This window comes from Diospyros lotus, chromosome 9 (genome assembly GCF_014633365.1).
Source record: "Diospyros lotus cultivar Yz01 chromosome 9, ASM1463336v1, whole genome shotgun sequence".
NCBI classification, from domain to species: Eukaryota; Viridiplantae; Streptophyta; class Magnoliopsida; order Ericales; family Ebenaceae; genus Diospyros; species Diospyros lotus.
This window is the reverse complement of record NC_068346.1, coordinates 35,420,231-35,447,496: the sequence shown is the minus strand read 5'-3', so window position 1 is coordinate 35,447,496 and position 27,266 is coordinate 35,420,231. Positions and strand designations below refer to the sequence as shown.

The 27,266-nt window shown below is 34.3% G+C and overlaps 4 protein-coding genes across 14 annotated transcripts in view; 2 read left to right on the top strand and 2 right to left on the bottom strand.

Moving 5' to 3' along the window:
* LOC127810088 (heavy metal-associated isoprenylated plant protein 43-like) overlaps positions 1-10,740 on the top strand; it is a 58,129-nt gene extending 47,389 nt beyond the window's left edge. Inside the window, exons 1-3 of one of the 4 annotated variants that reach the window (XM_052349339.1) lie at positions 4,934-4,947; positions 9,717-9,792; positions 9,887-10,739. In XM_052349339.1, coding sequence (XP_052205299.1) covers positions 4,942-4,947; positions 9,717-9,792; positions 9,887-10,248 — 444 coding nt within the window. In that variant the 5' untranslated portion in view covers positions 4,934-4,941 and the 3' untranslated portion in view covers positions 10,249-10,739. Of the gene's footprint in view, positions 1-4,933; positions 4,948-9,546; positions 9,630-9,716; positions 9,793-9,886 lie in introns of those variants that run through there. The other 3 variants (XM_052349338.1, XR_008025353.1, XM_052349341.1) reach the window with 3 other exon arrangements.
* Positions 1-27,266, bottom strand: part of LOC127810087 (heavy metal-associated isoprenylated plant protein 2-like) — a 124,541-nt gene that overhangs the window by 89,840 nt on the left and 7,435 nt on the right. The gene's annotated exons all lie outside the window — the stretch shown is intronic.
* Positions 1-27,266, bottom strand: part of LOC127810086 (heavy metal-associated isoprenylated plant protein 43-like) — a 94,241-nt gene that overhangs the window by 59,561 nt on the left and 7,414 nt on the right. The window lies entirely within an intron of this gene.
* Positions 22,903-27,266, top strand: part of LOC127810089 (heavy metal-associated isoprenylated plant protein 43-like) — a 72,416-nt gene continuing 68,052 nt past the window's right edge. The window contains exon 1 of one of the 2 annotated variants that reach the window (XM_052349343.1): positions 22,903-22,980. In XM_052349343.1, the coding sequence (XP_052205303.1) occupies positions 22,975-22,980 (6 nt within the window). In that variant the 5' untranslated portion in view covers positions 22,903-22,974. Of the gene's footprint in view, positions 22,989-27,266 lie in introns of both variants that reach the window. The other variant, XR_008025355.1, reaches the window with a different exon arrangement.

Below are 27,266 nucleotides of genomic sequence, written 5' to 3'. Positions count from 1 at the left end.
GGTGTATTAGAAAGAAAGAATAGAATTGTAATGAAGGCAGGAAGATCTATGCTAATGGAGAAAGGTCTTTCAAAAACCTTTTGGGCATAAGCCGTAAGCACTGCAATCTACCTACTGAAAAGATGTCCAACAAAAGTCGTGCAAGATAAGACACCAATCAAAGCATGGAGCGGACAAAAGCCATTAGCAAAGCACCTAAGAGTATTCAGCTGCATCTGCTACGTCCATATTCCAAAGGAAAAATGGGGTAATTAAACTCGATGAGAAGACCGAGAAAGGAATGTTCTTAGACTATAACACTCCAGTAGCATGACTTGACACTACAAGGGCATTGATAGCCCTCGTGGCACAGAAAAAGTGACATCTATCAACAAGATGTAGTTGGCATTCTTAAATGACTATCTCAAAGAAGAAATCTACGTGGAGCAACCTCAAAGATTTGTGGTTCAAGGACAAGAAGACTAGGTTCTCAAGCTACAAGACATGATTGGAGTTACTGAAATGCGCACCCAGGAGGAGTGATAACTGATAGAAAAAAACTAGAATAGAATTTCTAGATAAATTAGAAAAACTTGGACAGCAAGAATGCAATTGTGGCTATTATTTGTTGCATATTTCTAGAAAATTCCAACTCTTGATAGAATTCTCTAGAATTTATATTAAATAAAGGAAAGGGAACAATCTAGCGTGGCAGTGGAAACAAATCCGCCGCCACGCTATTGTGGCTATTATTTGTTGCATATTACGTAATTGACTGGTTTCACAAAAGCCATATATTGCCGGATAATTGCAGTTTGAGACTGACTCCAAGGTACTCACAAGTATACGGACTCCAAATCCAAACAATTCCAAAGAAAAGAACAAGAATAAAAGACCATACTGGATGCAGCCACGACAAAGACTCGAGTTTTCCAATATAATCGAACTGAAAAGGTACAGATATCTACTTGCACCAGCAATCATAGAAAGAAAGTTGAGAAACCATCTGCCCATTCACTGTCATCTCCAAACTCGTATTTGCTGAAGTGCTGGACCTTGAATTTCCGTTCCCCTTCCGCAGGGTCATATGACACAAACTCCACACCTTGTTTGTTTCCTTTCTTCACTAGAAGCTCTCTGTACTTTTCAACCTTAGGTCCATCGACGTACTGTTTGCCTGTCTTTTTTTCAATGCATTTGATGTTAAGGAGAGTGACCACTGCAGGCTTGTTGAGACCCTGTCCGATTGGATGTTTCTTGCTCTCGTCCATGTAGACAATCACTTCACGGTCGTTAAAGTGGATGTAGGTATCCAGATCAAGCTTCTGCACATCTGTTTCTCCCAGAAACTTGATGCAGCCATAGCCATGACGTCCAACCACAAGATCCTTCACAAGTCTGCAGAATCCTGGCCCAGCTCTTTCCTTGGCAGCCAGCTCCTGGATTCCATGTCTGTGTAGTAGTCAGAACGCCGGAGCTGTCGCATTAATGCCTGAATATCAGCTACAGCCTACATGTTCTTCCAGAATTGCAGCCTCACCGGCTTCTTGCCTCAAACTGCCATGAAGGTAATACGATAATAATACTTCACCTTTTGGTGCACTCATTCAAGTTTCCTTCATCTCTTGTTCGTCTGTTTCCATGCATGCATAATTATATTACTGCAGCTAACAGAGTTGAAGGTCAGCATCTCCTGCAAGAAATGCAAGACTCAGATACTGAAAGCAGCCACAAAACTTGAAGGTATCAGCTTTGTCATCTTCATTCAAATTTGATTCTGAACAATACTTTTCATTAGGATATGCTGAACAGGTATTGTAGAAGTATCTGTAGATGAACAAAAGGGGACACTGAGGGTAGAGCTAGCTCCACCATGCATGAAGTCATCTAAGCGGCCACCTAAGGCCGCACTGCTTATGAAGACCTCAAAATTTTACAATTTTATATATTTTTTATTATTTTCTTTTTAATAATAAATAATTTAAAAAAAAAATTGAGCTCAAAATAAAATTTAACTTTCAGTCCAAATTTTCACAAACATCTAGTCCAACAATCAATTTGCAACGTTTTATCTTCCCCATTTTCTCTTCTCAATTTTTATGTTATCTCTTCCCATTATTTCCAATTTTCTCTTCTCAATTTTTATCGTTTCTTCTTAATTATCCCATTGACTTTAAGATTGTAAATTTATTTTTGATTATAAATCTTTCAATTGCAACCCTAAAATAATCCCAGCATTTCAATTTTTTTTGTTCCCAATTTTAAATATTTTTTTATTTATTATAGTAAATTGTTTGGCTTCTTTTGATCTCTCATATGTTATATTTTAGTTGAAAATTCACTACATTGAGAGATTATCGTATTTTGTAGTTTATTGAAGTTTAACTTAATTTTTTTATTTTTTTATTTAATAAAATGATATAATTTTCCAATAAAAAAGTGTATTATTTATTTTTTTATAAAAAAAATAATATTCTTGAAAAGGTTCTAACAAACTTTTTCGCCTAAGACGTCCAAGTTAGTTGAGCCAACTTTGACTAAGGGCTATTGGGGAAGTTGATCCAATTCTAGTAGCAAAATAAGCACGGAAGATTGGGAAATAGGACCGACTCAAGAGTTGGTGGGGCCCTAACTGATAATTAGATTAATGGCGTTCTAAAAAATTATTAAAAATTTATTCATATACTCGCCTATCATACACACGAATGCTCTAATGCATATACTCGTCTATCATACACAAGTCAACACTCACAAGTCAATTGTGTCATGTCAATGCTCACGTTCCCAACACATACAAAACATGACCCCCAATGAATGCAACCCATGGCCCAACATTATGATGCAATAAATTATAACAACAATTCAAAGTACAACACCACCCAAGGACTATCATCTGGATCCTACCCAATTAAGGTTTAACATCATTCCACAGAGAAATGTAGAGAGGAACATGTCCCACTTGGCTATAGAATACAAAATGCAACATGACCTTTTCCAAAGACAGTTATTTATTTCAACAGATTCGATATTATGAAACTCTATTAATAAAGTGTTTTTATAAAGCTTAATACATACGATACTCCATTAACAATTAAAAAATATGGCATGTAGTCCTTGATGTGTAAAACGTCAAGATTCTATATCTTAACTATTAAAAATTATTTATTTAAGTTTTTACCGTGATGAAAAGTTAATTAGCACGTATATGAACGTCCTTGCTACCGTGAGTGACAAATCATGCGAATGACCAATTAACAATATTTGAATAAATTGATTGATTTGTTGTACTCTCTTAATAATAAAAAAATATATTATTTTATCCCTAATATTAAAAAATATTAAGATTTTGTATCTCAACTAATTGTCGAAAAAACAACGTATGTATTAAGCATTTTATAAAATATTTTTTATGTATCTTACTCAAAAAACAAAAATTAACTATGTACGTTAATAAAATTTAAACCAATAACCTCTAAATAATAATTGATTTTTCAAACAACTTTACTATTACACAAAGTCTCATTTTATTTAAAACTTTACTTTAAAAAAATTAAAAAAATAAACTGTTACTTTCATTTAAAATTTTTAATTTTTAATTTTAAACAAAGCCTTTTGTATGGTAGGAAGTTGTGTGGAATGAAGGCTTCTTCCAATCCTATCCCCATCAGGACGAAAACAACCTCCATTCACACTTCTTTGTGAAATTAATTGATTAATTAATCCCCATGTAGTGTAGGGTAGCTAATAACATCAAGTAACATTATTAATGATCTGATTTATGAGGTGACAAAATCTACCATTTAATCTCAGCCTCAACTTTAGATAACTGTTTATTATTATTATTATTATTATTATTATTATTATTATTATTATTAACCTAACAAATTAGATTAAATGATTTGATTGATGAAGTGACAAAATCTACATAATTTTAATTCATAAGTATAGTTCATGTCGTCAACCGATTGATCTAACATCTCTATACTCTCAATTCCATAGTTGGCAAGTTCATAGTACTTTATTGACTAAGTAATCAAACATGACTTATCACATTATTAATTATTATTAAATATAACAACAATAAACAATAATTTAAAATTGAAACTAAATTAAAAAAAGGTTGAATACCCTAATCAATAAAATTAAAAATTAGGCAAAAATGATTTTTTTTTCTTTTTTTATTTAATTTGTCTGGAATTCATCAATGTCAGAGCTTCTACCTCCATATAAGTGCAAAAGAAAAGTTATTTTGACAAACAATCTTACTTCTACCTTAAAAATAAGGGCAAATAGAAAATAAATTCAAACCTTTTTGTAAATTTATAAATTCATCCAAACATTTCAATTTTGATAATTATATCCCAATTGGCTTAATTAGATATAATTTTATCTATCACTTGAAATCAATTTGAGAAATTTGTGTCATTACTAATGTGGCAAGTCATCCATCATAAAAAAAATATATATAATGGGATCCATGTATACACATAAAAAAATAAATAAATAAAATTATACATGTGGGTCTAATTTATATTTTTTTTTTATGACAAATGTCGAGTCATATCAGCAATGACATGTCTTCTAAATTGATCTCATATGTTGGAGGTCATATTATTGAAGGTCCTCTTTCATGAGGGCTGTTGTCTAACGCGGGCCCCATTGGGGGTGGGGTGGAGATAAAGCCCGCATCAGACAGCATAAGATTGCATATGTGGGTAACATATCAATTCCCCCTCTTTCACTTCCTCATTTTGTACTCCTGATAACTGATAGGCCAACGCCCTTCCACTAGCTTTTTGACATTTCTTACGAGATGGGTGGTGTAAGCTTACATGGAGGTCACCTTCACGTAGTCAAGGTCTTCTTTAAAACCCTTAAACAAGTTATCTTGATGAGGTGTACAAATAGGAATAAAATGAACCCACAAGTACAATATCCAGCTTCTTGCCTCAAGCTACTGCCATGAAGGTATACAATAATAATACGTCACCTTTAGGTGCACTCATTCAAGTTTCCTTCATCTCTTGTTCATCTGTTTCCATGCATATTTACATTACTGCAGGTAACAGAGCCGAAGGTCTGCCAGAAAAGCAAGACTCAGATACTGAAAGCAGTCCCAAACTTGAAGGTATCAGCTTCATCATCTTCATTCAAATTTGATTTTGGACAATACTTTTCATTAGCATATGCTGAACATGTATTGTAGAAGTATCGATCTGTGGATGAACAAAAAGGGGATATGAGGGAAGAACCGGCTCTACCATAAAGCCATCTAGGCAACCGTCTAAGGCCCGCATTTACAAAGGTCTCAAAATTTTGTAATTTATATATTTTTATTTTTTAATAATAAACATTTTTTAAAAAAATTGAGACCAAAATAAAATCTTACTTTCAATCCAAATTTTCGAAGACACCCGACCCAACAATCAATTTACAATGTTTTATCTTCTCAATTTTTACGTTTTCTCTTCCTATTGTTCTCAATTTTTACCATTTCTTCTTGAATATTTCATAGATTTTAAGATTATAAATTTACCTTTTATTATAAATCTTTCAATTACAGTCCTAAAAAGATCTCATTGTTCTTAATTTTTTCTTCTCAATTTTTACCTTCTCTTTATTTATTGTAATAGGTTGTTTGATTTCTTTTGATCTTTTAGATATTATATTTTAGTTAAAAATTCACTATCATTAAATCTCAACTTTTTTTTCTTTTTTAATTTAATGAAATAATAGAATTTTTCATAGAAATGTGTATTATTTATTTTTTATAAAAAAAATTAATATTCTTGAGAAGGTCCCAACAAACTTTTTCGCCTAAAACCCACAAGTTGGTTGAGCCGACTTTGAGAAGGGATAACACATGGTTGTAACCGAACGGACTGAGTACTCATTCCTAAATAAGACCACATTAATCAGTATGATAAATTTTTTTTTAACTTTGTCCAACGACTTTTTAATTCTTTTAAGAACACCAACTCTATCCCCCAATCAAAATAATTCTATATAGTCATAATTTTATGTACGAAGAATCCATACACTTGTAGTCTATATATAGTCATAATTTTATATATGAAAAATCCATGCATGCACTTGTCGTCGTAAATACACTTGTATTTGCATTTGTATAATTATTTATTTACTTGTATAAAATTAACCATTTAAATTAAAAATAAAAAAGCTGAAAAATTATTTATATTTATATTATATTTAGAATTGTATAATTACTTATTTAACTCGTAGTGTACATAAATGTACATACATGTTATATATATTAGAGGGAAGGCTCATGTTACATATATGTAAAAAAAAATTAAATAAAACTTTATTGAGTGACGTTTGACAAATCATATTTTACTTTTAATTTTTTAGACAAAACCATTAGTGTTGCAATAAAGTTGTTTAAAAAATTAGTTACTAAAATTTTGCTAATGTTTTGATGTTACAAAACCCTATCAATAAATTGTTTTTATAAAGCTTAATACATACGATGTCCTATCAATAATTAAAAAATATGACGTATAGTCCTTGATGTGAAAACGTCAAAATTCAGTATCTTAACCATTAAAAATTATTACTTTAAGTTCTTACCGTGACAAAAAATTAGTGTGTATAAACACACTTGTTTCCGTGAGTGGCACACCACGCGAATGATTTGTTGACGATATTTGAATAGGTTGATTGGTTTATTATGCTCCCTCAATAATTAAAAAATATAATATTTGATCTCTAATGTTAAAAAATGTTAAGATTCCAAATCTCAATTAATTGCCGAGGGAGCAACGTATGTATTAAGCCTTTTTATAAAATATCTTTTTGTATCTTGCTTAAAAAATAAAAAATAACTACAATAATAAAATTTAATCCAATAACCTCTAAACAGTAATTGATCTTTTAAACAACTTTAGTGTTACACAAAGTCTCATTTTATTTAAAATTTTATTTTAAAAAATATATAAAATAAACTGTTATGTTACTACCAACTGCGACCTAATGAACTTTCATTTAACCAAATGAACCGAATACTCATTCCAAGACCACATTAGTCATTATGATAGATTTTTTTTTTTAATTTTGTCCAATGACTTTTTAATTCTTTTAAGAACACCAACTCTATCCCCAATCAAAATAATTCTATATAGTCATAATTTTATATATGAAGAATCCATACACTTGTAGTCTATATAGTCATAATTTTGTCTATGAAGAATCCATACACTTGGAGTCTATAGTCATAATTTTATATATGAAGAATCCATACACTTGTATTTGCATTTGAATAATTATTTATGTTGAAGAAAAAAAAAATAAGATGAGAAATAAACACAATATGATCCAATCACAATCAAACACGAGATTTTACGTAGAAAACCCTAAAAGGGAAAAATCACGTCCGTTAGGACGACAGAGAAAAAATATCACTATGTAATAAAGTTTACAACTACAAAACTCAAGTGCCAATTATATCCAATTCCTAACTCTCAGTGATCTCTCACAAGTGATTTGCTCTCCTTGACTAACAAGCCAACCATCCTATTTATAGACTAGTTTTCATGTTCAACAAGGTTAAGGTTTCCTTATTCATCAAAACTAAGGTTTCCTTACCTAACAACAACTTCTAATTGACTATAAAATAAGATTACAAACTAAACAAGAAACCAATTAGGAATAGGAAATAATTTTCGAGACTAATTAGGATTTCTCGCTGAAAATCCAAATAATTTATTTACTTGTATAAAATTAACCATTTATATTAAAAATAAAAAACCCAAAAAATTATTTATATTTATATTATATTTAGAATTGTATAATTACTTATTTAATCCCTAGTGTACATAAATATACATACATGTTATATATATTAGAGGGATGGCTCGTGTTACATATATATAAAAAAGTAAAAAAATTAAATAAAAATTTATTGACTGACGTTTGAGAGTCATATTTTACTTTTAATTTTTTAGACAAAACTTTAAACAAAATAACCTTTAGCGTTGCAATAAAGTTGTTTAAAAAATGAGTTACTATTTTGAGGTCAAATGTTAAAATTTTGTTAATGTTTTGATGTTATGAAACCCTGTTAATAAAGTGTTTTTATAAAGCTTAATACATATGATGTACTGTCAATAATAAAAGAATATGACGCGTAGTTCTTGATGTATAAAACGTCAAGATTTGATACTTTAAGTATTAAAAATTATTGTTTTAAGTTCTTTCCTGGAGGGAAAGTTAGTGCGTATATAAATGCGCTTGTTTTCGTGGATGACACACTATGTGAATGACTAATTGACAATATTTGAATAAGTTGACTGATTTGTTATGCTCTCTCATCAATAATTAAAAAAATATAATATTTGATACCTAATATACAAAAATATCAAGATTTTGTATCTCAACTAGTTGTCGAGGTAGCACCATATGTATTAAGCTTTTTTTTAATTATCTTTTATGTACTTTGCTTAAAAAATAAAAATTAACTACGTTAATAAAATTTAATCCAATAACCTCTAAACAGTAATTGATTTTTTAAACAATTTTACTGTTACACAAAGTCTCATTTTATTTAAAACTTTACTTTAAAAAAATAAAAAAATAAACTGTTACTCCCAACTGCCACCTAAGAACTTTCATTTAAAATTTTTAATTTTTAATTTTAAACAAAGGCCTTTTGTATGGTAGGAAGTTGTGTGGAATGATGGCCTCTGCCAAACCCCCATTCACGTCTTCAACAACGTCCATTCACGTCTTCATTATGAAATTAATTGATTAATTAATCTCCCCATGTAGGGTAGCTAATAACATTAAATTATTAATGATCTGACTGATGAGGTGAAAAATTTACCACTTAATCTCAATTTTAGACAATTGTTTATTATTATAGGCAACTGTTATGTTGTCCACCATCAGGCAACTGAGAGAGAGGAGTGGGCCATGCATGTGGCGTATGTCATATGCATGAAGCCCACCCCCTCTCTCTCAGTCGGTTACCCAACAATGAGCAACATAACAGTGCCTTATTATATTTTATCATAAATTATTAACATGACACTTAGCTAGACTAAATGATTTGATTGATGAAATAACAAAATTTATATGATTTTGATTGATAAGTAAAATTTTTCTCGTCGATCCATCTAATAGATCTATAGATATACCAATAATAATTAATAATTTAAAATTGAAACTAAATAAAAAAAAAAGGGTTGAATACCCTAATCAATAAAATTAAGAATTAAGTCTCAAAATTAAAAATTAGGTGAGAATTAAGTATTTTGTAATCTTACTATTGCTAGTAAGAACAAAAGGCCAGGTGCAAAACGTGTTATTGAAGGTCTCTTTCATTGGCGCAGGCCAGGTACTATTGCTAACTTGTGGGCCAATAATAATGCCCTTTCACTAGCTTTTCTGACATTTCTTACCATATGGGGTCTAAGCTCACATGGAGTCACCTTCACATAGCCTAGCTTTTCTGACATTTCTTACCATATGGGGTCTAAGCTCACATGGAGTCACCTTTCACATAGTCAAGGTCTTCCAATAACCCTTAATTAAAGAGCAAGTTATCTTGAGGTGTACAAATAGGAATGAAATGAACCCACAAGTTCAATATCCAGATTCTTGCCTCAAACTACTGCCATGAAGGTAATACGGTAATAATACTTTACCTTTTGGTGCACTCATTCAAGTCTCCTTCATCTCTTGTTCATCTGTTTCCATGCATATTTACATTACTCCAGATAATAGAATTGAAGGTCTGCATCGCCTGCCAGAAATGCAAGACTCAGATACTGAAAGCAGTCGCAAAACTTAAAGGTATCAGCTTCATCATCTTCATTCAAATTTGATTCTGAACAATAATGCTTTCGTTACTTTAAGACAGATTTATTAGCATATGCTTGCTGAACAGGTATTGCAGAAATATCTGTGGATGAACAGAAGGGGATACTGAAGGTGGTTGGGGACGTTGATCCAATTCAAGTAGCAAAGCAAGTGAGGAAGACTGGGAAGACCGCAGTTTTCGGCAGTGTTAGCGAACCAAAGCCTGCAAATCCTCCTCCAGAGAAGCCTAAGCCTGCAAATCCTCCTCCAGAGAAGCCTAAGCCTGCAAATCCTCCTCCAGAGAAGCCTAAACCTGCAAATCCTCCTCCAGAGAAGCCTAAGCCTGCAAATCCTCCTCCAGCTCCTCTGCCTTCTTGCTGCAGTGCCTGCTGCCGCCTTGTCGAGGTGCGCTATGAGCCTTATGGTGGCACCAACTGCTCCATTATATGAGAGAAAAGCCATGCAACTGCTAGCAGGATCTGTTGATTCGGCCAAGGGATTCCATGCTAGATCTTCTGCAAACAGTTTATCATCATTCTGTAGAGCTAAATAAGATGGCACCTAGCCGCTTGTGAGTTCGGTTGAGATGTCTGCAGGCTTCAAAAGTTGACCGGTGACCTGGGTTTCACGAAATTACAGCATAATATTCACATTTTGAAAATTACACTGACCTGCCATCCACTAGATGGGCCGTTAAGAAATTCAAATGGGTATATATAATGAAAATCTAACAGCAAGGGTAATCCAGTACAGCCTTTGAACAGTAAGGGTAGTCGGCGTAATTTTGAAAGGTGAAGAATACTCCTTTTATTTATTTACAGCAAGCACCATGTTATTGGTATATCAAAAGTTATATCTTGAACTACATAATATATGTAAAATATCAAAAATACCTCTTACACCCCATCGCCTTGCACCTCGCCTCGCCGCCTCACCATTTTGGGTGAAGGGTAATTTAGTCATGCACTTCATTACTTTAGATGAGAGATATTTTTATCATTTTTTATACATTATATAGTCCAAGCTATAGATCAAAGGATACCAATAACATTTTCCTTATGTCAAAGCATATTTTGCACAAAAGAATTTAGCTTGCAAAGGAATTTCACTGTACGTGAGTCCTAAAATCTGGCCTCCATGCTCCAACCCAGAAAAGGAAATCGGCTTCACTAAAAACACAGTTAGCTAACATCGATAATGGGACTATATAGTTGTGATAAAATATGCTGCACATTTCTAGAAAAAACTAGAATAGAATTTCTAGATGAAATTAGAAAAACTTGGACAGCAAGAAAGCAACTGTGGCCATTATATGTTGCATATTTCTAGAAAGTTCCAACTCTAGATAAGCAATAGAATTATCTAAAATTTGTATTAAATAAGGGGAAAGGGAACAATCTACTACGGCGTAAGGAACTATATGTGTATGCATTTTGTATCAAGCAATTAAAGAAAATCAAGTTATTGAAAAGTCAAACCTTCATCTTTTGTAAATTGTTTTTTCCTCCCCCAACTTTCATAGTCTTTCCATTTAAGTCCCACTCTTTTAGCTCCTCAAAATTATTCCTTCCAAAATTCACTAAATCATTTCCAACCAACTTTAACAAAATTAACTCATTCCATTCAACCAAATACTATCAGTGGTATCAAAATTACGTTTGATATTTATCAGGCATAAGCTTACACTATGGTCGATGCATTTCGTTCAACCATTCTAATTTCAACTTTTAACGACGACAACTATGATTTTTGATCTATCAAAATGAAAACATACTTTTGTGCCTAAAATTTGTGGAATGTCGTTAATAATGGATACACTAACTTAGATGATATTTCCACTTTATCTGTGACACAAAAGAAGGAACAAAAAGAGAATCAACAAAAATATTCTCTAGCTTTCCTAGCTTTACAAATGAGCTTGACGGACGAATACTTTCCAAGGATCATGGGAGTAGAAACTGCAAAAGCAGCTTGGGAAACTTCGAACTTTGAGAGGGAAGTTTGAAAATCTAAAAATGAAAGATTCTGAAACAACAAAACAATATTACTCTGCTGTTGATGAAGTGGTAAATCAACTCAGAACTTAGGGGGATGAAACTTCTGAAAAGAAAATTTTTGAAAAAATTCTAATTACTTGTACAGAAAAATATGACCTAATTAATGCAGACATTGAGGAATCTAAAGATATAGACAAATTAACAGTTGCAGAATTAATGGATTTACTAGAAGCTCATGAACAAAGATTAGAAATACGTTATGAAATTAACACAGATAATGCTTTTCAATCTAAAATTAATATGCAGTCTCAGAAATTTAAAGAAAGTGGAAGAAAATTTAAAGAAAATTCTAAAAATAGAGGAAGTCAAAGAAAACAAATCGATAATAACAGAAAGAATTCTCAATGTGGAATTTGTAAAAGAAATAGTCACTTGGAGAAGGACTCTTGGTTTAAAGGAAAATCAGTGTCAAAATTGTAAAAGTTTAGGACACGAAGAAAAGTCTTGCCATTTAAAACAAAGTCATCAAGCTAATTTTTCTGTAGAGGATGATCTAGAAAGAAGTCTTTTCTATGCCTCCTGCAAAATTTGTAGCACGACTCGTCCACGTGGTATTGAACAGGTATCGGTGGATGGTGACAAGGAGACACTTACAGTGGCGGGGAAAGTTGATGCAGTTAAATTGACAAAGCAAGTGAGGAAGACTGGAAAGGCAGCAGAGATCATCAGTGTTGGTCCATCGAAACCAGATCCAAAACCCAAATCTCCAAAGCCTCTTCCTTCCTACTGCCATTGCACAGAATGTCAGCTTGTCGCCATTGCCATCGACCACGATGGTGGTCCTTCTTGTGCCATTCTGTGACAGAAAGTCATGCAATTGATACCAAGTTGTGTAAATTCAGTGTGAAATGTGTGCAGTAAATAAGACTCCTTACCTAATCTCCCTGTGATTCACAAAGAAAACCATGCAATTAGGTAAAAGGAAACTGCAAAAACGGCTTGGGATGAGTTGCAGGAGGAGTTCAAAGGCAGCGACAAGGTACGAACTTGCAAAGTTCAAACTTTGAGAAGGAAGTTTAATTGAAAATCTAAAAATGAAAGATTCTGAGACTGCAAAATAATATTACTGTAGGGTGGATGAAGTGGTAAATCAACTCAGAACTTATGGGGATGAAATTTTTGGAAAAGTTCTAATTACATGTACAGAAAAATATGACCCGGTTATTGTAGACATTGAGGAGTCTAAAGATATAGACAAATTAATGGTTGCAAAATTAATGGGTTCACTAGAAGCTCATGAACAAAGATTAGAAAGACATTATGAAATTGACACGAATAATGCCTTTTTGACGTAGTGGAAGCCTTCTAAAATCCGTTGATTCACTCACAAATGCCAGATTATAGGACTCAATCAATGATTCGTTGATTCTAAATAATAATAAAAAATTGAAGAGAATTATGGAGAAAATGTCAACAGAAATTTTATTGGAATTTTCAAATCAACCCCTATAAACATAGTATTTATAGGCTACAACGATTAGGAAATTGAAAAAACATCCCAAAACCCTAAAACCCAAATCTTACCAAGAAGGCAAGATTGAGTTTTCATTACGGGATCAAAGTTAAATGGAAATAAATAAAATCCCCCCAAAAAGCATATTAAAATTCACTCCCTAATGGAAGTTATTCTCAAATCAATTATTTCCTGAAATAACAAAAACGCTAATTTCGAGGTCTAAACGAAGAAATTTTCCAAAAAAAGAAAAACCACAGACCTCGTTAGCAAAACTAGTGACTTTGAATCCTCAGCCTGATTCCCTTGAAATTAGCCTTTAAAATCACTCAAATTGCATCTTTCATAAAATGTTAAAACCATCTCATCCACATCACTTTCAATCTAAAGTTAATATGCAGTCTCAAAAATTTAAAAAAAATGGGAGAAAACTTAAAGGAAATTCTAGAAATAGAGGAAGTCAAGGAAAACAAGTTGATAATAATGGCAAGAATCTCAATGTGGAATTTGTAAAAGAAAAAGTCACTTGGAGAAGGACTCTTGGTTTAAAGGAAAACCACAGTGCCGAAATTATGAAAAGTTAGGACACGAAGAAAAGTCTTGCCATTTAAAACAAAGTCATTGAGCTAATTTTTCTGAAGAGAATGATCTAGAAGGAAGTTTTTTCTATGCCTCTTGCAAAGTTGCTATAGAAGAAAAGTTAGATACTTGGTATTTGGACAGTGGCCGCAGTAATCACATGACAAAAGATGAAAGAATTTTCTGCAACCTTGATAAAACGAAGACAAAAATAAAAATTGGAAATGGTGATTTTTTGGAGGCAACTGGAAAAAGGCACTAACACAAAAAAGGGCGAGAAATATATTAAGTACTCTTGGTTCCTAGTATAGACTAGAATCTACTAAGTGTAGGTCAATTTATGAAAAAAAGGTACTCTCTACATTTTGAAGGGAATTTTTGTACAATCTACAACAATCAAGATAAATCCCTAATAATTGCAAAAGTCAAAATGTGGGAAAATCAAGTTTTTCCATTCAATGGAGATATGCAAATAGCGTGGTGAAGGCAACGCAAGTGGATGAGTCATGACTATGTCACAAGATTTGGGCACTTCCATTTTCATGGATTAAGGATTCAACAACAAAAGAATATGACGAGACATCTACCAATTATAAAAGAGATTGATGGTGTTTGTGAATGGTGCCTAATTGAAAAAGAACATTGGCAACCATTTCCATCAGGTAAATCTTGGAGACCTAATGAGCCACTAGAGCTAGTCCATACAAATGTCTGCAGTCCAATGTGCACTCCATCACATGAACAAAACATGCATTTCATTCTATTTATTGATAACTACACTTGAATGACGTGGGTCTATATTTTATGAGAAAGATCACAAGTTCTATAAATTTTCAAGAAATTTAAAGCTCGCGTCGAAAAACAAAGCGTTCACTACATAAAGACACTAAGGAGTGGTAGAGGAAAAGAGTATACCTCTAATGAGTTCAACAAGTTCTATGAAGACAAATGAATGGAGCATCAGCTTAATTATAGTGGAATATGCATTGAGAAAAATGGTGTATTAGAAAGAAAAAATAGAATTGTAATGAAGGCGGGAAGATCTATGCTAATGGAGAAAGGTCTTTCAAAATCCTTTTGGGTAGAAGCCATAAGCACTACAGTCAAAGCATGGAGCAGACAAAAGCCATTAGCAAAGCACCTAAGAGTATTTGGCTGCATTTGCTACGTCCATATTCCACGGGAAAAATGGATAAACTTGATGAGAAAATCGAGAAAGGAATCTTCTTAGACTATAACACTCAATCAAAAGGCTATCGAGTCTAAAACTTGAGAACAAAAAAGCTAATTATCAGTCGAGACGTAAAGTTTGACGAAAGTGCCAACTACAATTAGGAGACTGGGCAAATTGAAAGAAAAAATCCCAGCATTCCAACACTATGAGATTAGCCTCATGAAGAAGCGGACAATGGTGACCAAGCAAATTCACCACATCGAGCAACAACAGAGGAAACCCTTGATTCATCACTAGAATCATCACTAAGAAAAACAAGAAGACTAGCAGAAATTTAAGAATCATGTAACCTGATGATTATAGAACCAAAAATCTTCGAAGCAACTTCAAGACAACCAGAATGGATAAAGGCTATGGAAGATGAAATAAAGATGATAAAAGAGAATGACACATGAGAGCTACGAATCTTCCTCAAGGTAAAGAAGTCATAGGAGTTAAGTAGGTCTATAAAATAAAACTTAACCCTAACGGCACAATTTAAAAGGACAAGGCAATGGTAGTAGCGAAAGGATACTCGCTATAATTTAGAGTCTGATTGCAATAAGACATTTGCTCTAGTAGCAGAACTTGACACTATAAGGGCATTGATAGCCCTCGTCGCACATAAAAAGTGACGTATCTATCAACAAGATGTGAAGTTAGCATTCTTAGAGGCTGTTTGGCTTAGCGATTTGACCGCGTATAAGTTATTTTGTAGCTGATAAACTATATAGCATTTGATGCTTAAGTGTTTGGGATCAATCATAAGCATAAAAGTTACCTCGCTTATACGCTGTTGTAACAGCGTTTAGCAAAAGCTGGTACCTCCCAGCTTTGCCAAAAAACGCTAATGCGTTGACCAAGAAAAATACCAAAATGCCCTCAAAGCTCTCTTCTCCTATCATTTTCTCCGAAACTCTGCTCTGCCATAATCGCCGCCACAACCGTCTCCTCTCTTCCATACACCGTCACCGTCGCCTTCATCCAGCTGAGCCGCTGCAAGCAGCCTCATTCCAGATCTGGGTCGCGCCATCACCTGCCGCTAGAGGTGTCAAAAGGGCCGGGCGGCCCGCGGGCCGCCCGGCCCAGCTCGTGACGAGCCTGGCTTTGGCCCGGCCCGTTACTGTTCATACGGGCCGGGCCGAGCCCGGCCCCCATTGGGGGGCCGGGCTGGGCTAAAGAAATTGGGCCCACGGCCCGGCCCGTGGCCCGTTGGGCCCTTATGGGCCGGGCCCATCAGGCCCTTATGGGCCAGTAAGGCCCTTACTCATTTTTTTTTTTTAATTTTGTTATTCTTAGGTAATTATTGATATTGGATGCTAAAAAATTTAATTTCGCAATATATATAAATAACAACCATCAGTTAATTTATTTAAAATTTTTAAGTTAAATTTTTTATATATTTAAATTATAAATAAACATTCTCCTTTTTATATGTACATTATTTTTCATATCAATTCACAACAAAAATTATAAGGCATATAGAATTTTGAAATATAAAATAATGAAATAATATTTAAAACTTAAGAATTAAGATAGAAAATATTTAAAAAAAACAAATTAATTTTTATATATGTATTATTTTGATATTTATATATGTATATATTATATGTATTATTTTTAAAAAAATTATTTTAAAAAAAAAGGGCCGGGCCCACCGGGCCCGGCCCGGCCCTTTTGTAGGGGGGCCGTGGGTCGGGCCGGGCCCTATCAATTACAAAAGGGCCCGGGCCCGGCCCGGCCCTTTTAGTAAAAGGGCCGGCCCGGCCCGTTTAAAAAGCCCGTGGGCCGACTCGGGCCGGACTGGGCCGGGCCGGGCCGGCCCTTTTGACACCTATACCTGCCGCCTCCTTCTTCTCCAGATCTGCCACCGCAAGACTTCGGGCTTCCTCTCCAGATCTGGCGTCGCTGGTGGGTCTCCTCCTTATTGTGCCATCACCGCCTCTGCTTCCATTGCCGCCTCCTTTTGCTTCCAATTCCTTGGATTGTTCAAGGCTTTGAAGAAATGTTTAATTGTATTGTATTATTATTTTTTAATAATTATGTATAATTTATTAAATTACAGTAATTGTAAGTATTTTATTAATTAGAAATTAATTTATAATTTTTTGATCAAAAATAGTATTTTTATGCTTTTTAATTATATTATTTAGCATCATGTCTATTTTAGTCTTTTTGTCAGATTCCACAACTTATCAGTTTTTACAAACCAAACATATAACTATTAAAAAATAGCTTAAAAGTACATTTATCCAAACTCGTTATCAACTTAAACACTACACAATTTTTAAATTAACCGCCAACTAACTTAAAAACTCTAATAAAAAACGCTAAGTTAAACAGCCTCTTAAATGACCATCTCGAAGAAGAAATTTACGTGGAGCAACCACAAGGATTTGTGGTTCAAGGACAAGAAGACTAGGTTCTCAAGCTACGAGACATGATTGGAGTTACTGAAATGCGCACCCAGGAGGAGTGATAACTGATAGAAAAAACCAGAATAGAATTTCTAGATAAATTAGAAAAACTTGGACAGCAAGAATGCAATTGTGGCTATTATTTGTTCCATATTTCTAGAAAATTCCAACTCTAGATAACTGATAGAATTCTCTAGAATTTATATTAAATAAAGGGAAAGGGAACAATCTAGCGTGGCAATGGAAACAAATCCGCCGCCACGCTATTGTGGCTATTATTTGTTGCATATTACGTAATTGACTGGTTTCACAAAAGCCATATATTGCCGGATAATTGCAGTTTGAGACTGACTCCAAGGTACTCACAAGTACGGACTCCAAATCCAAACAATTCCAAAGAAAAGAAAAAGAATAAAAGACCATACTGGATGCAGCCACGACAAAGACTCGAGTTTTCCAATATAATCGAACTGAAAAGGTACAGATATCTACTTGCACCAGCAATCATAGAAAGAAAGTTGAGAAACCATCTGCCCATTCACTGTCATCTCCAAACTCGTATTTGCTGAAGTGCTGGACCTTGAATTTCCATTCCCCTTCCACAGGGTCATATGACACAAACTCCACACCTTGTTTGTTTCCTTTCTTCACTAGAAGCTCTCTGTACTTATCAACCTTAGGTCCATCCACGTACTGTTTGCCTGTCTTTTTGTCAATGCATTTGATGTTAAGGAGAGTGACCACTGCAGGCTTGTTGAGACCCTGTCCGATTGGATGTTTCTTGCTCTTGTCCATGTAGACAATCACTTCACGGTCGTTAAAGTGCATGTAGGTATCCAGATCAAGCTTCTGCACATCTGTTTCTCCCAGAAACTTGATGCTGCCATAGCCATGACGTCAAACCACAAGATCCTTCACAAGTCTGCAGAATCCTGGCCCAGCTCTTTCCTTGGCAGCCAGCTCCTGGATTCCATGTCTGTGTAGTAGTCAGAACGCCGGAGCTGTCGCATTAATGCCTGAATATCAGCTACACCCTACATGTTCTTCCAGAATTGCAGCCTCACCGGCTTCTTGCCTCAAACTGCCATGAAGGTAATACGATAATAATATTTCACCTTTTGGTGCACTCATTCAAGTTTCCTTCATCTCTTGTTCGTCTGTTTCCATGCATGCATAATTATATTATTGCGGCTAACAGAGTTGAAGGGCAGCATCTCCTGCAAGAAATGCAAGACTCAGATACTGAAAGCAGCCACAAAACTTGAAGGTATCAGCTTTATCATCTTCATTCAAATTTGATTCTGAACAATACTTTTCATTAGGATATGCTGAACAGGTATTGTAGAAGTATCTGTGGATGAACAAAAGGAGACACTGAGGGTAGAGCTAGCTCGACCATGCATGAAGTCATCTAAGCGGCCACCTAAGGCTCTGCTTATGAAGACCTCAAAATTTTATAATTTTATATATTTTTTATTATTTTTTTTAATAATAAATAATTTTTTAAAAAAATTGAGCTCGAAATAAAATTTAACTTTCAGTCCAAATTTTCACAAACATCCAGTCCAACAATCAATTTGCAACGTTTTATCTTCCCCATTTTCTCTTCTCAATTTTTATGTTATCTCTTCCCATTATTTCCAATTTTCTCTTCTCAATTTTTATTGTTTCTTCTTGATTATCCGATTGACTTTAAGATTGTAAATTTATTTTTTAATATAAATCTTTCAATTGCAACCCTAAAATAATCCCAGCATTTCAAATTTTTTTGTTCCCAATTTTTAATATTTTTTTATTTATTATAGTAAATTGTTTGGCTTCTTTTGATCTCTCAAATGTTATATTTTAGTTGAAAATTTACTACATTGAGAGATTATCGTATTTTGTAGTTCAATGAAGTTCAACTTAATTTTTTTATTTTTTATTTAATAAAATGATATAATTTTCTCATAAAAAGGTGTATTATTTATTTTTTTATAAAAAAATAATATTCTTGAAAAGGTTCTGACAAACTTTTTCGCCTAAGACCAACTCCAACTTTGACTAAGCTCTCTTGGGGAAGTTGATCCAATTCTAATAGCAAAATAAGTGCGGAAGATTGGGAAATAGGACCGGCTCAAGAGTTAGTGGGGCCTTAACTGATAATTAGATTAGTGGCATTCTAAAAAATTATTAAAAATTTATTCATATACTCGCATATCATACACACGAATGCTCTAATGCATATACTCGTCTATCACACGTAGAGGTGTCAAAAGGGCCGGGCGGCCCGCGGGCCGCCCGGCCCAGCCCGTGACGGGCCGGGCTTTGGCCCGGCCCGTTACTGTTCATACGGGCCGGGCCGAGCCCGGCCCCCATTGGGGGGCCGGGTTGGGCCAAAGAAATTGGGCCCACGGCCCGGCCCGGCCGTGGCCCGTTGGGCCCTTATGGGCGCGGCCCATGAGGCCCTTATGGGCCAGTAAGGCCCTTACTCATTTTTTTTTTAATTTTGTTATTCTTAGGTAATTATTGATATTGGATGCTAAAAAATTTAATTTCGCAATATATATAAATAATAACCATCAATTAATTTATTTAAAATTTTTAAGTTAAATTTTTTATATATTTAAATTATAAATAAACATTCTCCTTTTTATATGTACATTATTTTTCATATCAATTCACAACAAAAATTATAAGGCATATAGAATTTTGAAATATAAAATAATGAAATAATATTTAAAACTTAAGAATTAAGATAGAAAATATTTTAAAAAAACAAATTAATTTTTATATATGTATTATTTTGATATTTATATATGTATATATTATATGTATTATTTTTAAAAAAATTATTTAAAAAAAAAGGGCCAGGCCCACCGGGCCCGGCCCACTAGGCCCTGTGGGCTAAGGGCCCGGCCCGGCCCTCTAGCCCACGGGCTGGCCCGGCCCGGCCCTTTTGTAGGGGGGCCGTGGGCCGGGCCGGGCCCTATCAATTATAAAAGGGCCCGGCCCGTTTAAAAAGCCCGTGGGCCGACTCGGGCCGGACCGGGCCGGGCCGGGCCGGCCCTTTTGACACCTATAATCACACGCAAATCAACACTCATAAGTCAATTGTGTCATGTCAATGTTCACGCTCCCAACACATACAAAAAATGACCCTCAATGAATACAACCCATGGCCCAACATCATGATGCAATGCATTATAACAACAATTCAAAGTGCAGCACCACCCAAGGACTATTATCTGGATCCTACCCTATTAAGGTTCAACATCATTCCACAAAGATATGTAAGGAGGAACATGTCCCACTTCATTATAGAATACAAAATACGACATGACCCTTCCCAAAGACGGTCATTTATTTCAAAAGATTCGATATTATGAAACTCTATTAATAAAGTGTTTTTATAAAGCTTAATACATACGATACTCCATTAACAATTAAAAAATATGACATGTAGTCCTTAATGTGTAAAACATCAAGATTCGATATCTTAACTATTAAAAATTATTTTTTTAAGTTTTTACCGTGACGAAAAATTAGCACGTGTATGAACGTCCTTGTTACCGTGAGTGACACATCATGCGAATGACCAATTAACAATATTTGAATAAATTGATTGGTTTGTTGTACTCTCTCAATAATTAAAAAATATATTATTTTATCCCTAATATTAAAAAATATTAAGATTTTGTATCTCAACTAATTGTCGAAAAAACAACCTATGTATTAAGCATTTTATAAAATATTTTTTATGTATCTTACTCAAAAAACAAAAATTAGCTACATACGTTAATAAAATTTAAACCAATAACCTCTAAACAATAATTGATTTTTCAAACAACTTTACTATTACACAAAGTCTCATTTTATTTAAAACTTTACTTTAAAAAAAATAAAAAATAAACTGTTACTATCCACTGCGACCTAATGAACTTTCATTTAAAATTTTTAATTTTTAATTTTAAACAAAGCCTTTTGTATGGTAGGAAGTTGTGTGGAGTGAAGGCTTCTTCCAATCCTACCCCCATCAAGACGAAAACAACCTCCATTCACACTTCTTTGTGAAATTAATTGATTAATTAATCCCCATTTAGTGTAGGGTAGCTAATAACATCAAATAACATTATTAATGATCTGATTTATGATGTGACAAAATCTACCATTTAATCTCAACTTTAGATAACTGTTTATTATTATTATATTTTACCATAAATTATTAACCTAACAAATTAGATTAAATGATTTGATTGATGAAGTGACAAAATCTACATAATTTTATTTGATAAGTATAGTTCATGTCGTCAAACGATTGATCTAACATCTCTATACTCTCAATTCCATAGTTGGCAAGTTCATAGTACTTTATTGACTAAGTAATCAAACATGACTTATCACATTATTAATTATTATTAAATATAACAACAATAAACAATAATTTAAAATTGAAACTAAATAAAAAAAAGGGTTGAATACCCTAATTAATAAAATTAAGAATTAAGTCTCAAAATTAAAAATTAGGCAAAAATGAATTTTTTTTTTCTTTTTTTATTTAATTTATCTAGAATTCATCAATGTCAGAACTTCTACCTCTATATAAGAATAAAAGAAAAGTTATTTTGATATACAATCTTACTTTTACCTTAAAAATAAGGGCAAATAGAAAAAAATTCAAACATTTTCGTGAATTTATAAATTCATCCAAACGTTTCAATTTTGACAATTGTATCTCAATTGACTTAATTAGGTATAATTTTATCTAACACTTAAAATCAATTTAGAAGATATGTGTAATAATGTGGCACGCCATCCATCATAAAAAAATATATAATGGGATTTACATGTACACATAAGAAAATAAATAAATAAAATCATACATTTGGGTTTCACTTAAATTTTTTTTATGATAGGTGTCTTGTTATACCAGCAATGACACTCGTCTTCTAAATTAATCTAATATGTTAAATAAAATAATATTTAATTAAGTCAATTGAGATATAATTACCAAAATTAACAAAGTAAAAACAAAAAGTCAATCACAAAACATGTTACTTAGACATTCAAAGAAACATATTGTTGAAGGTCCTCTTTTATGAGGACTGATCTGTTGCCCAACGGAGACCTCATCGGGGGTGGAGTTGCAAAAGGGTGGGACAACACACGGAGCAAGGGAGAGTGTTGGGGTGGAGACAAAGTCTGCATCGGACAACATAAGGTTGCATATGTGGGTAACATATCAATTCCCCCTCTTTCACTTCCTCATTTTGTACTCTTGATAACTGATAGGCCAACGCCCTTCCACTAGCTTTTTGACATTTCTTACGAGATGGGTGGTGTAAGCTTACATGGAGGTCACCTTCATGTAGTCAAGGTCTTCCTTAAAACCCTAAAACAAGTTATCTTGAGGTGTAGAAATAGGAATGAAATGAAGCCACAAGTTCAATATCCAGCTTCTTGCCTCAAGCTACTGCCATGAAGGTAATACGGTAATAATACTTCACCTTTTGGTGCACTCATTCAAGTTTCCTTCATCTCTTTTTCATCTGTTTCCATGCATATTTACATTACTGCAGGTAACAGAGTCGAAGGTCTGCCAGAAAAGCAAGATTCAGATACTGAAAGCAGTCACAAAACTTGAAGGTATCAGCTTCATCATCTTCATTCAAATTTGATTCTGGACAATACTTTTCATTAGCAAATGCCGAACAGGTATTGTAGAAGTATATGTGGATGAACAAAAGGGGATACTGAGGGCAAAATCGGCTCGACCATGAAGCTATCTAGGTAGCTGTCTAAAGCCCCGCATTTACAAAGGTTCCAAAATTTTATAATTTATAAATTTTTTATTTTTTAATAATAAATATTTTTTTAAAAAATTGAGACCAAAATAAAATCTAACTTTCAGTCCAAATTTCCGAAGACACCCGGCCCAACAATCAATTTTCAATGTTTTATCTTCTCAATTTTTACGTTCTCTCTTTCTATTGTTCTTAATTTTTATCGTTTCTTCTTGAATATCTTATAAATTTACTTTTTATTATAAATCTTTCAATTGCAATCCTAAAAATATCTCATTGTTCTTAATTTTTTCTTCTCATTTTTCACCTTCTCTTTATTTTTTGTAATAGGTTGTTTGATTTCTTTTGATCTTTTAGACATTATATTTTAGTTAAAAATTCACTATCGTTAAATTTTAATTTTTTTTTCTTTTTTAATTTACAGAAATAATAGATTTTTTTCATAGAAAGGTGTATTATTTATTTTTTATAAAAAAATTAATATTCTTGAGAAGACCCCAACAAACTTTTTTGCCTAAAACCCGCAAGTTAGTTGAGCCGACTTTGGAAAGGGATAACACATGGTTGTAACCGAACGGACTGAGTACTCATTCCTAAATAAGACCACATTAATCAGTATGATAATTTTTTTTTTTAATTTTGTCCAACGACTTTTTAATTCTTTTAAGAACACCAACTCTATCCCCCAATCAAAATAATTCTATATAGTCATAATTTTATGTACGAAGAATCCATACACTTGTAGTCTATATATAGTCATAATTTTATATATGAAGAATCCATGCACTTGTCGTAAATACACTTGTATTTGCATTTGTATAATTATTTATTTACTTGTATAAAATTAACCATTTATATTAAAAAAAAAAAAAGCTGAAAAATTATTTATATTTATATTATATTTAGAATTGTATAATTACTTATTTAACCCGTAGTGTACGTACATGTTATATATATTAAAGGGAAGGCTCGTAAAAAAAAATAAAAAATTTATTGAGTGACGTTTGACAAATCATATTTTACTTTTAATTTTTTAGACAAAACCATTAGTGTCGCAATAAAGTTGTTTAAAAAATTAGTTACTAAAATTTTGTTAATGTTTTGATGTTACAAAACCCTATTAATAAATAGTTTTTATAAAGCTTAATACATACGATGTCCTATCAACAATTAAAAACTATGACGTGTAGTCCTTGATGTGGAAAACGTCAAGATTCGATATCTTAACCATTAAAAATTATTGTTTTAAACTCTTACCGTGACAGAAAATTAGTGTGTATAAACGCACTTGTTTCCGTGAATGACACAGTATGTGAATGATCAGTTGTCCATATTTGAATAGGTTGACTGATTTGTTATGTTCCCTCAATAATTAAAAAAAATATAATATTTGATCTCTAATGTTAAAAAACGTTAAGAGTCCATATCTCAATTAATTGCCGTGGGAGCAACGTATGTATTAAGCCTTTTTATAAAAATATCTTTTATGTATCTTGTTTAAAAAATAAAAATTAACTATGATAATAAAATTTAATCCAATAACCTCTAAACAGTAACTGATTTTTTAAACAACTTTACTGTTACATAAAGTCTCATTTTATTTAAAATTTTATTTTAAAAAATATATAAAATAAACTGTTATGTTACTACCAACTGCGACCTAATGAACTTTCATTTAACCAAATGTACCGAATACTCATTCCAAGACCACATTAGTCATTATGATAGATTTTTTTTTTTAATTTTGTCCAAGACTTTTTAATTCTTTTAAGAACACCAACTCTATCCCCAATCAAAATAATTCTATATAGTCCTAATTTTATATATGAAGAATCCATACACTTGTAGTCTATATAGCCATAATTTTATATATGAAGAATCCATACACTTGTAGTCTATATAGTCATAATTTTATATATGAAGAATCCATACAATTGTATTTGCATTTGAATAATTATTTATGTTGAAGAAAAAAAAATAAGATGAGGAATAAACACAAGACGATCCAATCACAATCAAACACGAGATTTTACGTAGCGTTGTTTCCAAAATATAACAATTAAAATTTGTAATGTGGGGTCCACTCGAGCTTAGGGTCGGGTAAAGTTAGGTTGCCGTAAGAGATGTCGCCTCAAGGGAGATTGCCGCTAGGATGCTCGCCGCAAAGATTCGCCACTAGCTCTCGTCACAAGCTCTCACTGCAAGCCTTCGCCACTAGCTCTGGCCACAAGCTCTTGCTACAAGCTCTCGCCACTAACTTTTGCCACAAGTTTAGCCATAAGGTTTTGCCACTAGCTTTTGCCACATGGTTAGCCATAAGGTTTTGCCACTAGCTTTGCCACAAGACTTCGCCACAAGGTTTCGCCACTAGCTTTGCCACAAGTTTCGCCACAAGCTTTTGTCACAAAGCTTCGCCACAAGATTTTGCCACTAGATTTGCCACAAGCTTCGCCACAAGCTTTTGTCACAAGGCTTCGCCACAACCTTTACCACGAGCTTCGCCGCAAGGTTTTACCACGAGCTTCGCCACTAGGTTCGCCACAAGACTTGACCTTCGCCGCAAGACTTTACCTTCACCGCTAGGTTCGCCACAAGACTTTACCTTCACCGCTAGGTTCGCCACAAGACTTTACCTTCGCCGCTAGGCTCGCCGCAAGACTTTACCTTCGCCGCTAGGCTCATGATCATCGGCACCAGATTGCCACTAGGCGACTTGACCTTCGGAAGCGGTCTTATGCAAGAGCTATCAGGTAATCACTTCACTTCTTTTCCACCTTCTTAGGGCCAGTTTACCTCAGGAAATCTGGGTTTGGCCAATGGTCCAGCACGGGATTCCTACCAAAGGATCCGATGCCTATACCCGCAGACTTACCCAGATCCCTCATTTGAGTTCGATGCTATGCCTTTTTGGCTAGACCCACCTCCCTAGTTGATCTGGCGTCTAGGTCTCCCAACAAACTCGGATGTCTGGTAGGAATCCCGCGTCGGCCCACTGGCCAAACCCAGATCCCTTGAGGTAGACTGGCCCACGGAAAGCATGAAAAGACAATAACCCTATGACAACTCTGCCATGACCCTGCTTATCGGAGTTGAGTCATCCAGTTGCAATCTAGTGCCTATGACCATGAGTTAGCCCGGGATCACCAGAACATCCGATGCCTATGCTCGCAGACTCACCCAGATCCCTCGCTTGAGTTGGGTGCTATGCCTTTTTGGCTAGACCCAACTCCTTGGTAGATCTGGCGCCTAGGTCTCCCGGCAAACTCGGATGTCTGGCCGGAATCTCGTGCTAAACCACTGGCCAAACCCAGATTCCCTGGAGTAAGCTAACCCCGAAAGACAGACAATGAGAACACAATAGCCAGAGTGATATGATCCATCATGGGATCACCGGATGCTCCGGAAACTGTGCCCGTAGGCTCGTTGGGATCCATTGACTGAGTCCGGTGCTATGCTCTCGAACTAGACCCGACTCCTTAGCTGATCTGGTGCCTAGACCTCCCGGCAAGCTTGGACAACCGGCAAGAATTCCACTGCGGAGTCTATCTATCAAGGGTATGGTTGCCCAAAGATAATTTGGTACTCCAGCCCTTGGTTGAAGTAAGATCTTTTTGGGCATTCTGAAACACTTGGTTGAGTCAAGGTGCTAAACCCGACTCCATGGCTAATATTTTTACTCTTCAATTTCGTCTAAAGACAAAACAGAAGAGTAGGGGGCAATTGTTGTGCCATGGAAAATTGATGGGAGAAAGTAAGGGATTTTTTTAAGCAAAAAGTAGAAAATCCTTTTTGGGAGAAAAGGCTGGCCGCAAAGGGCCAAGCTTGCGGCCGTGAGATGGCCTCGCAGCAAGGCAAAGTCTCGCGGCTAGCAGGTGCTGACCGTTAGGGCCAGCCTCGCGGTAAAGCTGGCCACGAGGCCTCGTAACCAAGCTAGCTGCGAGCTGGCCGCAAGGGCCAACCTCGCGG